The 13,634-nt window shown below is 33.6% G+C and overlaps 1 protein-coding gene across 1 annotated transcript in view; it reads left to right on the top strand.

Moving 5' to 3' along the window:
• Cpsf100 (cleavage and polyadenylation specificity factor subunit 2) overlaps positions 1 to 13,634 on the top strand; it is a 49,193-nt gene that overhangs the window by 21,503 nt on the left and 14,056 nt on the right. Inside the window, exon 7 of the mRNA XM_072531990.1 lies at positions 7,325 to 7,599. Within this exon, the coding sequence (XP_072388091.1) occupies positions 7,325 to 7,599 (275 nt within the window). The remainder of the gene's footprint in view (positions 1 to 7,324; positions 7,600 to 13,634) is intronic.

The raw sequence follows: 13,634 nt of genomic DNA, 5'->3' as shown, positions 1-13,634 counted from the left end.
TTGTTTCTAGGGTGAGGTCGTGGCTCTTGAACACAGAGCTCATAGTCAAGAATGCACTTTTGTCTTTCCGTTGCGACATTTAATCTCTTGGGTATTGCCCACGACTCATTGATTATAGTTGCCAAGTAGTTGTACTGTGAGACACGTTCAATTCTCATTTGGTTCACATACAGATTTGCTCCAGTTATGTTTTCCTTGCTGATAACCATTAGCTTGGTTTTGCTGGTGTTTATATCCAGTCCATATGTTCTACTTGTTTCCGTTATTTTATTCATTAAGTTTTGCAGCCCTTCTATGGTATTGGAAAACACTATTGTATCATCTGCATACCGCAGGTTATTGAGCTTGACTCCATTTATTGAGATGCCTTCATCAATATATTTTAGAGCCTTCTCAAAAATGTGCTGCGAGTACAGATTGAATATAAGTGGTGAAATTATGCACCCCTGTCTCACTCCCCTTAAGATTTAGACGTGATCTGTATATTCTCCATCTATTCGCAGCACCGCTGATTGATTCCAATACAGGTTAGATATTATTTTTAAGTCTCTTCCGTCAATCCCTGTCCCCTTCAGCACTTCGATCATTTGTTCATGCCTGACTATATCGAAGCCTTTTTGTAGTCAATCAGGCATGCAAAAACATTACAGCTGACATCTCTACATTTCTGAAACAATACCTGCACGCTAAATAAAGCTGTCCTCGTACCAACGGCGTTCACAAATCCAAACTGATTGGGCGCAATTAGCTTTAGTAGTTCTGCAGGAATTTCATCCAGTTCCGGTGCCTTTCCATCCTTCATTTGTCTGACGGCTGCCGTTATTTCTTCTGGTAGGATTTCGGGACCTGAATTTTCTTCAATGGTGGGCTCTTGTATTGTTATAAGGTCATGGAAAAGTTTCTCCAAGTATTCTTCCCATACTTTCTTCTTATCTTCTTTGGTTATGGCAAGATTGCCTTCATCATCTGTTATTTTTCCGCTGTTGCGTTTTCGGAACTTTCCAGCTATTTCCTACACCTTTCGATGAACATTGAACTTATCATATCGACTATGATACTCCTCTATTTCTTGACATTGTTCTGTTTTTTGTTTCTCTTTGGCTTCTCTTATTTTTCTTCTGACGATGGTATGTATTCTCTTATATTCTTGGAGGTTTTCTTTGTTTTTTTTCTCTGATCCATAAGTTCAAGTATTTCATCGGCTATCCACGATTTCCGATTCTCTGTATCTTTCTTCAGGCATTGTTCTTTTATTTCTCTCACTGTTTCTTGTATGATGGTCAGACTTTCCTCTATAGTTCCTGTATTTCTGCTGCATTTTAGCATCTTTGTATTGAGGTTTTCACTCACCTTCAGTTGAACATTGGGATCTTTCCGTTTTCTAACATCATACTTCTTCATCGACTTACTTGTAACCTTCCTCATTCTAATTTTGAAATTACTTACAACTGGTACATGATGAGAATTTATGTCTGCCCCCGGGTATGTTTTGACAGATGTACAGCTGTTCCTATGCCTCTTATTTACTAGCATATAATAAATCTGATTTCTTACAATCCTTCCCACAGAATCCTGTGGAGATTTCCAGGTGTACAGTTTCCTTGGGTGTAGCTTGAACCAGATGTTCATTATTACTAATTGATTTGCTTCCGCAAAAATCTCCAATGTATCTCCCCGATCGTTCCGATTTCCTAGACCAAATGGTCCAACTGCCGATGATGTTTTGCTGGCCCCAATTTTGGCGTTGAAGTCACCCATGACAATTGTTAGGTCTTGCTTTTTCAACCTTTTTACGACTTGATTAATGCTATGGTATAGTTCTTCTATCTCTTTTTCTGTTCCTTCTGTTGTAGGTGCATACACTTAAATTATATTGATGTCGATTGGTCATGCTTTTAGTATGAGCATCACTCTTGCGGAGATTGGGATGAAGTTGTCAACAGATTTTTCCACTTCTTTTGTCAATATAATGCCGACACCCAATTCATGTTTGCCGTTATCTGTTCCAGAATAGTAAACGCAGTGTTCCCCGATATTTTCGGTTTCTGAACCTGGCCGACGCATTTCGCTTATTCCCAGAATATTTAATTTCATGTGTGCCATTGCTTGTATTGCATTATGGATTTTACCTTCCTGTGCAGCATTTTTCACGTTCCATGTGCCTATTCTGATGTCTTCTTTGCATTTTAATCTTTTTGTTATACTTGATTGAGGAGCTTACTCCGGAATTGAATTTCGCTGCAAGCATAGCCATTTGATTCTACTAGGACTTATCCAATCCGGATCTTTAATGAGGTGTCTTGTCCCACTCTTTCTTCCTCATCTCTATGCCGTTGACCGCTTCCACGGTTCTCCCGCCTTTGAAGCCAGTTTCCCAACTCCAGGACAAAGGGGTGCCCTACCATTTACTAGCTCCTCCACCCGAAGCTGTTGGCCAGTAAACGGGGGATTGCTTATACCGGCAATCGCTCGGTGGAATTTTCGCCATATCTGGCTACCCTCGCTTAGTTTAGCCTGCAGACCAACTCAGTTGCCCGGGATGTGGCACGTGGAGCCATAAGTGAGAGTTAGTTGTCTTATGAGGACCAGTTATCAAGAACCATCTCCCGTCTATGACGCTCGATGTGGTCGTTCCGATAAAAGGTGCTACCTCTATAATACAACTCTACACCCCTTTTGGAGTCCACAAGGAAACTAAGTTTCTGTAGCTGTCTGTATACCATGTATCACAAAAAAATTATTTAAAAATCCTTTATAAAAGGTATATAATTAAAACACCCTATCGGGCTACATCACAGAACGTTTTCGGAATTAATATTCCATCATCAGTGTTATCTGGATGTACATGTTTTGAGCCACTAAATAATTGGGTAAAAACCCGTTAAATGTTGTTAAATTGAATTTGAGTTACATTATTTGATCATATATAGTAGGATGTTTAAGTTACAAAAGGAATTGATAACATGTCAACGTAAGACTCCACTGGAGGTTGCTAGTCCTGAGACAAAGTGTCTACGAGGACAGCATTTGGTGTTACTATATCCGCTGTTTCTACCGGTTTAGTGTCAAATTCTTCAATTAATAAATTATCCAAAGTATTTTTTATCATGTAGTTCTGTATCATTTCCATCTCTGATAATTTAGTCTGATTAAAATCTTTGGCTTTATTGTGTTCTATTTTTGTCATAATTTCAGATCTTTTGTGTCAGACCTATTTTCTTGTCACCCTTTATACAGTAATCGTTTATTTTTATTATATATTTTATTTTTATCACGGCGGTTTGACTACCCTCAGGATTACTTATCCTCAAAATTATTTTCTGAGGCGATTCCAAATATGTCTTAATTGCAGTGTGTCTAATAATACTATGTATCCTTATTTTTCTAGGTTATATTTCACGGAGTACACACCTACTGCCACACCTTTTAGCGTCCCAAATTTGATCTCTTTGTACGTCTCCTGTATTCTGTCTGTGTGTTGGCTTTCAGTCTCACTAACTTTTACCTAATATGGTAGCCAATATGATATAAAATGCTTGAAACGATCAAGTAACTAGAAGAAGAAGCACTATTTATTACCTTGCAGTCTTTACATTCACGTATATCTCCTTATTTATTGATATATACCACATGTCCACATCAACCATAACATATTAGTAGTGGTTATATAGTAATACAGTGCATTAACCTTATTTACTGTTAGCATAATTATTATAGGCTCATAATTTTTTTAAAATCTTACAGCTTTTAGTTCTTTCTTTCATATTTTCCGTTTAATTTTATTATAGTTACAGTTGTGGTTTACACTATAAGTAAATATACTGTTGCACTTTTTAAAAATAACTTTATTGAACATCAACTTGTTTACAATAACTCAATGACAACTATAAAACTATAAAAACTATAAAAATACTACTGTTGCAAACCGTCAAAAACATCTGTTTATATGTTTGCAACAGTAGTATTTTTATAGTTTTATTCGCTCCGTGCGTGACCATGGTAGGGATACTTTGAAACGATACCAGCGTGCGTAGCGGCGAAATGTGACAAAATTGGACCTACCTTTTTACGCATAAATTTTATTAAAAATGTGTGCAAATACATATTGCGTATTTAATTGTGCTAATAATAGCAAAAATAGTAAGTGTAGTTTTTATAGGTTCCCAAAGATTACATATAAATTAGTGAAAAGAAAAAGATGGATCCGTGCTATTATATGAAAAAGTAAATATCACATAACTTCATTTTTATGCAATTGAAATAGGAAAAATTTAAATAATTTACCTTAAATGATATTTTATAGGGCTTCAAGCTAACTGCAGAGTGCCTGATGACTTTAGCTTTTATATTATAACTTTTACTATTACTGTTTTTAAATATATGCTCTTTCGCGTGAAAAACTTGATTTGCCAGTACTAGATTTTTCCCTTTCTTTTCCGTTTATGGTTGAAAAGATATATTATGATGAATTTTGAGAAACCCAGTTTTTAATACTACATTTATTTTGTACATAAACTGAAAAAATATAATTAAAAAGTTAATTATTAATAATTGTCAATTTCGCATGTATTTAACAATGTCAAACATATGTCATATGTTTAACCTGAAAATTGGTAGGTCCAAAACTGTCAGATGAAGGCGGTAGGTGTCGCGTTAGTCACGCACGGAGCGAATAGTTGTCATCGAGTTATTGTAAACAAGTTGGTATTCAATAAAGTTATTTTTAAAAAGTGCAACAGTATATTTACCTATAGTGTAAACCACAACTGTATATATATATATATATATATATATATATATATATATATATATATATATATATATATATATACTTTACTAGACATTTCATGAATTTTCGATGTTATCTTGAATGTTCTCGAACTACTTCCTCTTTTTCGTTAAAGGAATTTTTCAATGTGGGATTAATCTTATGGAACTTTCGTAACAATACAATATAATACATTATACAATAATCTGTACAATCATCGTCGTCATCATCATCTTCTGCTAAATCAATAACTATAGGGCTAATGTCTGCACGATCAAAAACAATTTCTCTATCCCACCAGCGCAATTCTTCATTCTTTTTGACCATACTTCTGGTGTAATTTGGGCCAGGGACTCCTTCCACACTGTCAAAGACTATGCTTCCATTTGTACCAACATGATCAGAGTAATACCGTTTACTTATTCCCTCTATATGTTCAATTGCGTTAAAAATACAGTGGTACGGAGGAAGTCCAAGAACTCGTATGTCCTTACTGTTCAGCCATTCTATCTACCTCATATATTGGTTTTGGTTTAACCTATAAGCAATGAAATATTAAAAGCATATCCAGTTGCACAAATTTTATTAAAAACATACCTCTGGACCAGTTCAAGCAATTTAGGTTTTATTTGTAGGGGCTTTAATAATTGTAGGGGCTTTATTAATTATTGTACTGTGATACGAAGCCATCATCCATTATAATAATTGATGGTTCCTCTAAATTATTCAACAGCTGATGTTTAAACCGTTGCAAAAAGTTTCGAATCATTTCTCCATGGTAGTCAGTATTTTTAGTTTTGGATGAAAAGCCAATTCCGTAAATAAATAAATAAATTTCCTGCATCGACAACGATGTATCTAAAAAATAGTTTAAATTGTTAAATAAAATATATATCTAATAATAATTTAAATTACCAAATATAATATAAATATTATGCAATTAGTTGTGTTTCCTATTATTGAAGGTAATGGTAAATTCTCCAAACAATGTTCTCGTGTAGTGCGGCAATATAATATTGAAGAGTTTGACTTTTTGTACATTAATTATAATTAAAAAAACGGTGATGAAACAAAGCATAACTTCCCAAAACCATTTCAGTTTTATTTTAAAGCAAATTGTTAAATGCTTTTATTTCTTTTTAAATTTAAACATTGCAACAAAAGATAGTTGAGTTTAAACGTTTTTTTTTTTTAACATATATTTACCTTGCTCCACCGACTTTAGTTTTCTTAACACTTTTGTCACTTAAATCTTGCCAAGAACGACTAATAGTATCATCTTGAAAAATCCATGTATCGTCCAAGAAAACAAATGTGTATAGACCTTCATTTTTTAGTTTCACATAATGCTGCAGAAACATATGTCTTTTAAAAACAACATTGGGTAACTCCATTAAACCACATCGTGGATCATCTTTTTTTATAAGGAAAACCAATATTACGTAAAATTTTCCTTAGAGAAGTAAGGTTACCACTAAAAATATCACTTTCTGCTAATTTCGCTTGTAGTGTTTGTAATTTAACTTATTGATATGTAAAATTGGCCAAAACCTTATTTTTTTTTGTACATATTGTATTTAACATTTCGAATGTTCATTTGTTTGAATTTGTTTATATCAACAACTGGCTTTGCATGCTATTTTTTTGATTTGGGCCTCTTAATGGTTCACCACTATTGGCTTTTGCTACAATTTTATTTACTGCTACCCTCTAAAAATAAAAACTTCCATATAACCTCACTTTTTATCAAAATGAAATACGATTGTTTAAAAATGTAAAATTATATATTGCTTACAACATTTAATACCACTATTTAAAAAGAAATAGTACAAATACATGCTTACACCTCTAACGTCTTCAAACGGCAGTAATACTTATAGATCGATGTCTGTCCCAAAATAGGTAATTAAAGAAATGACCATTTTCTGGGCACAACTTTCTAAAGCTTTAGGCATTTTTGAAAATTTATAAACGTTTATTAGTTCACAAAAGATCTTTTTTAGTTTAATTTGCAGCAAAAATTAAAACGACAAAGTAAATAGCCAACACGACCTAACCTCCAATTCACAAACACAATAACAAAAAGCCGCGAGAAATAAACTGGCAATTGCCAACTGATAATTCACTAAAAGTCACTAGATTACATCAGTATTTATGCATAGGGAGTTTGCTGTATGACTGGACAATAAAAGTTACTAGAATGACATCATTTCATTCTTATCGTAAACAAAACTTTAATCAACTTTGTATTTCTATTTCTATACACACTTGCTGGCATGCGTATTGCTGACGTCTAGTCTGCTGGTTTTCTTTCTTAGTCTTCTATAGATTTTCCTTAGATACAAACTTGTATTTGTTTTAACGTTAATTTATAACTATAGCGTTTCAAGTACTTGATGGAAAATTTTGCCCATTATATAATCTTTTAACTTTTACATTAACAATGAGACATAAACCATACATAACATGTATGGTTTTATAAACCACATAATTTTTACAGATTTATTTTTTTAATTAACATTGATTTAAATAAATTTTAATCAACAACTTTTTCAGCTGAAATACATGAACAGCCAACAAAATGCATAGTACTTCAGAGAACTGTACAAGTTAATTGTCAGGTACATTACATCGATTTTGAGGGTCGCTCTGATGGAGAATCCCTTATGAAAATTTTGTCGCAGCTCAAACCTCGAAGAGTAATAGTCGTTAGAGGTACCGAGGAAAATACATCTGTCATAGCAAAACATTGCGAAGGTATAAAAGCCAGAGTTTTTACTCCATCTCGAGGGGAAATTGTTGATGCTACAAGCGAAACACATATTTACCAAGTAAGTTTTTTGTGTGTGTTTCTGTGTTTATACAGAACATACAAAACAATAATATAAAAGTCCATTGAGTATCACGTACCATTTGTCATCCCATTCATATATTTCATAAAAGCTATTGATTCTATTGAACTTCGAAGCATATTAGAACTTTAATAAAACTGAATAGACTCACACATATCAGTAATTAAAACAATATATTAAAAACAAATTTTTCAAAAAAATGTTTCAGTCCATCTTTGAGTTAATATTTAACAACGCCTATTGACAAGAAAAATCATCAAATATATTGATGATAAATAATATTTACTGATACAAACACAATTTATACATCATGAAAGCTGCAAACAAGCGGAAAGTCTTCTGCAAGCCTGCCAAACAAGTCAGATATAAACATTACATTACATTTCATAATATTGTTCTGAAGCTATTTTCTTGTGGCATCTTAATGCAATTACTATGTTTATTGCGAATAAGACACAATTTAAGTTTATTTTTGACGTTTCAGTTTCCACTTCGGAAATCGTTCTCGAAATGCCAAACATTAGTGTTTTGTATTTTGAGAACGATTTCCGGAGTGGAAATTGAAACGTCAAAAATAAACTTAATTTGTAGATTATTCCCAATAAAAATAGTAATTACATTTGATATTAAAGTATTTTAAAAACTTTCAAAACATTACATAAAATACACTATATTACAAGTATTTAAAATTCAACAAACTTACTGAAGCTGTAAAAGTTATGACGTAGTAAAAATTGTTATACTTTCGATTTAAAACGAATAGAGCTACTCCATCGTAAATTCATATCGGCACCTAATATGTCACTGAGCTTGGTAAAACATTTCTTTCCAATATAGCCAGAAGCATGCTGTGCTACTATCAAACATGAGAATGGATAATGTATATTATCCTTTTGTCGGGTATTATAAGCTTGGATTAGATAAGATTATGTGAGGTTGTTAAGGTAACTTAATCTAGTTGAACTCTAGGATGCCAATACATCTGATGAAGTTGATTAGCTTCCTAGGTGACTTGATCCCTATGTCATAGGGCGCTAGAATGACCTCTCCTAGGAATTTTAGTCATTTGCGGAACAGTGCTACGCAGTTGCATAGTATATCTTCTGTCGTTTCTTTTTCTTTCTCACAGAAACGACAGTTGTCACTATCTAATTTACCCATTTTTTGAGATGATATCTTAGAGGCAGTGACCAGTGAGAAGGCGGAGAAGGAGAAGAGTTTATTTTGATATCTTTTTTACTTATTTCGAGAAGGCGGTTTGTTGCAGTAGGCGACACTTTTATGAACCTTTTTGCTTGCGTGTGTCCTGCTTTATTAAACCAATGTAGACCACCTTCTTGAGGGATTGTTATAGTCCCACAGCAACTTTGACTTAGTAAGTGACTTTAGAGCAAAGCGGCTTGGCTATCTGATAAAATAAAGACTTTTGTCCTACGAGTGTCTCGGTTGAGACATTCTTGAGTACTAATGTCTATAGCATGTATTTCTGCCTGAAGAATAGTTGGGATGTTTCCAAGAGATTTGGATAGCTTGAAATTTGGCCCAAGAACTCCCACTCCTGCCCTTTCATCTATCTTAGATCCATCCGTTTACCATACGAGTGAATGTTCTTCCAGTTTCGGTTCAACTTCTTCACCTATTTGGTGGTTTTTTATTGGTTTTCAAAGGGTGTTTCGAAGTCGAATTTAACTGGCGTTTCATTATTTGTGTCTGTCGCAGTTTAAAGGCGGTGGTTACTGCCTCCCTTCTTATGTAGAACTGCAATGAAGGAAACTAGATCGCCTCTAGAGTTATAGTGGGGCATGTTGACATTGCCCTTGTTATTCCCAGACAAGCTTGCCGCTGCACTGTTTGCAGCTTGGCGTTAGCTGTTGTCTATTGTGTTTTGGCCACCATACGAGTGATGCGTATGTGACCATGGGCCTAATAATCGTTTTATATGACCAAAGGGTCATCTTCGGTTTTAGGCCATAAGTCTTTCCAAATGTTTTGCGGCAGGTCAAACTGGCCACCAAGGATCTGGATCAAATTTTTGTTATTATAAGAATGTACATCACTGTTTTTATTTAGTGTATGCTCATTTTCTGTACCATACGTTCAGTTGAAGTATGCACAGACAAGGCAAGGTCCAGATTAATACGAATGGCACTATCTTCTACAAATCTGTACAAGTTGTAGGATATGCAAATGACGTCGACATCGTAGCCAGGTCCACAGAGTCTCTGACCGAAGCATTTAGGTCTTTAAGGGCGTCTGCACTGAGAATGGGACTAAATATAAATGTCCAAAAAGCCAAATATATGACATAACAACGTCAGCGAAGAAATTAAAAGATGAATAGTGCTTTGTTGCTAAGTGTTATAATAAATGTTATCACTAATAAGACCTGTACTAACATATGGAGCAGAAACGTGGTCACTTACACAGAATGACCAAAAAATGCTTAAACGTTTCAAGCGAAAATCCAAGGTTTGTGGCGCAGGCGTTACAACTTTGAGTTGTATGGAAGTTTTGGGGAAGTTTTATAAAGTTCGTTAAGATAACACGCTTTAGATAGTCCAGTCGTCAGAGATTTGACCTCTAAAAATCATACAAACATGCTGAATTTTGCTGAGAAATATATGCAAAAAACCTTCACTCCTACCCCCGGCTTCCCCCTAAAACCCCCCTTGTACAGGAGGAAACTGAAAAAATCGATTTACCAAGAATCCGTACCCGTAGAAAAAAATGTTTCAAATAAAAAATGTAACATTTTTTGTGTAGAATGAACTGTTCTCTCAGAAACAACGCTTGGAGTGACCGGAGATGTTGAATGTCAGTTACGCGCGCGTCAAATCAAATTTTAATAAAATTTGGATCATCTCGACGGTAAAAATTTCATATCTTCTGATAAGAGTGTCTTATCGATAAAAATCAAATGCATTTTAAAGGTGAAGTCTTCTTCTTAAGGTGCCTTCTCCATTACCGAAGGTTGGTTATAACTACAGCAAATTGCTCTCTATCTTGATGACAAATGAAGTCAGTTTCTATAAATCTGTTCAATAAATAAACGTTGCGCGATTTTTGTCATTTTTTGCGATTCTCATGAGATCAATAAAATGTACCAACTACATTGACAGGTCGTAGTGGATTTTCCATTGTTAGAACCCAGTCTTTAAAACCTATGAAATATAACATAACAAATATAATATAACATGAAATTTCTATTTCTACTTTTGGCAACAAATATGAAGCAATAGAAATATGCCTAAAAACGCAGATTTTAAACTTTCACATTACAAACGATCACACGTTACGGGAAATGCTGCACGAAGATGGTATTGAGTGGAATTTGTAGCTTAAGTTGTGTAATTTCTAAAAACCTACGTGTGTAATTGAAAATAAGCAGTTTTAGATCGTTTGTAATGTATAAGTTTAAGTTCAGCGTTTTTTAGGCATATATCAAATGCCTCATATTTGTTGTAAAAGCTAAAAACCGAAATTCCATGCTAAAGGTTTTGAAGATTAGGCTAGCAGTGGAAATTTCATAGTGGCCGGTCAATGAAAATGATAAATTTTGTTGTTCTCATGAGAAACGTAACAATGGCAAAAATGCGCAACGTTTATTTATTTAACGGCTTTATAAAAACTGATTTCATTTGCGGCAAATACAAAAATTGCATAATAAAGCTACAATCTTCACCTTTAAAATGCATTTAAGAGCATAGTCGCAAAATTTCGGGCCACTGATTTTTAAATGCATTCATTTTTTTTCGAATCCTGAGAAAACTAATAAGTATTTTTGAAAAAATTAAACGCAGAATGAAAGAATACATTATTACTGTGGCCGAAAGTCCCTGAAAACTTTAATAAATAAACATTATAATTAAAGTACTATATTGTTTATTTTAATAAGTTGCAGGGGTGAAAAAGAAGAGAAAATTTAGTGTGATTTTCAATTTCAAATATCTCATTCAAAAAAACTTTTTGTTTATTCTAAGGGACTTTCGGCCCTCGATAATAATGTAATCTTTCATTCTGCGTTTAAATTTTTCAAAAATATTTGTTAGTTTTCTCAGGATTCGAAAAAAATGAGTGCATTTAAAAAGCACTGGCCCGAAATTTTGCGCCTACGCTCTTAATTATTGTTGATAGGACACTTTGAACAAAAGATATCGAATTTTTATCGTCGAGTTGATACAAATTTTATTTAAAATTGATTTCACGCGCGCGTAACGAACATTCAACATCTTCGGTCGTTGTTCCGTTCTTTCAGAAACGTTGTTACTCAGAGAACAGTTCATTTTACGCAAAAAATGCTAATTAACGTTGTTGTTCAAAATTATCTCAGCTACATTTTTTATTTAAAACATTTTTTTCTGCGGCGTACAGATTCTTAGTAAATCGATTTTTTTCCGTCCCCCCCCCCCTACCAGGGGAGTTTTAGGGGAATCCTGGGGGTAGCAGTGGTAAACTTTTTTGCATATATTTTGGGGTCACAATTGACATTCTCAGCAAAATTCAGCTTGTGCGTATGATTTTTAGAGGTTCAGTGGCATTTTCATCTCTGACTGGAGTAATAGGGCATGTAATCAGGCTAGAGGAAGGTGCAACAGAATTGGGCCGAATATGTTGCTAGAATGAGGGATAAGCGGTGGACGAGAAATATAGTGGAATGGCGCACGAGAAACGAAACGTTGATAAGTAGAGGCAGACCACCCAACAGATGGACCGAAGACATAAAGATAATTCCTGGAAACTGGATAAAAATGACACAAGATAGAGATAAGTGGCAAAAACGTAGGGAGTCCTACGTTCAGCAGTGGAAAATTAAGGCTTTTTTAGATGATAGATTATAGACCTTTATAATTTTTTTAAAGGAATAAAATTCACAAAGTGATGGGAAAAAATGCAAGGTGTTTAATTTAACATAAACACCACAGTAGCGATAACTATAAAAACATCAATATTTTCTGAAATGTGTCAATTTTTCTATTTTAATATCCCGGAAGTTATGGAAATCTGTTCGTTCTGCTATATATAATTTATTGGAATGAGTCCTATAAATGCCAAATATAATAGGCGCCCAAAGTCTAACTCCACATCCCAACATATTTTCTGAACAATTAAAGTTAAATTAATATATTTTCGGGTAAACTAAGGTACCTGTTTATTGTTTGTATGAAATTTCAGTGATGTAATAATTAGAAATGCAAACGAAAATTGTAAAATAATTTTATATGGTTTTATATGACAAGTAATACTTCATTTACAAAGGCTATTTCAAAATCCTTTTAAGCATATTTACACAATTTTTTAATTTTAGTCCAAAAAAGATTTTTATAAAAATTAATGGGAAAAACCCCGTAGTTGGCTGTATACCATCGTTTAAAAAAACACAGAAGTTAAAACACTTCACACTTGTATTGTGGTATAAAAAACATAGTTAAAACTTTATAAAAAGTGTCGTCAAAATTTATGTTATTGTTTATGACGACACATTTTATAAAGTTTTAACTATGTTTTTTTACCACAATACAAGTGTGAAGTGTTTTAACTTCTGTGTTTTTTTCAAGATTTTAATTTATATTATTTTCATTAGGTGTAAGACTTAAATTAATATTTTTGGGAGTAACTGAACTAAGCATCTTCATGGTTTTTATATTTTTTAAGATGAAACTAATTTGTTTGCAGAGTTGGATATTTAAAATTATCGTACAAAATAGCGTCCGTGTCCAAATCAGAAACTACATAGCAACCCTAATTTTTTGCCGATTTGGGTGTTTTTGTTTTAACTAACTAAACCAGGGCTTCCCAAACTTATTCGTACTGAGACTAATAATATTTACCAATTTTAGTACTAGCCTAGTAACAGATTATAGTTATAACAAAAGCACTATTTGAACATTTATATTTTTTATTACAAATTAAGAACGAAATCAAAACATAGTCACAAAAATGAAAAGGGATATTTATTTATGTAACTGGCTGGTTAATGTGAGGGATGTGCTTGCTTTTTTGAGCACAGCTTGTAA

The sequence above is a fragment of the Diabrotica undecimpunctata genome, chromosome 5 (genome assembly GCF_040954645.1).
Source record: "Diabrotica undecimpunctata isolate CICGRU chromosome 5, icDiaUnde3, whole genome shotgun sequence".
NCBI classification, from domain to species: domain Eukaryota; kingdom Metazoa; phylum Arthropoda; class Insecta; order Coleoptera; family Chrysomelidae; genus Diabrotica; species Diabrotica undecimpunctata.
Note: the sequence above shows the minus strand (reverse complement) of the source record. Positions and strands in the feature narration are given on the sequence as shown.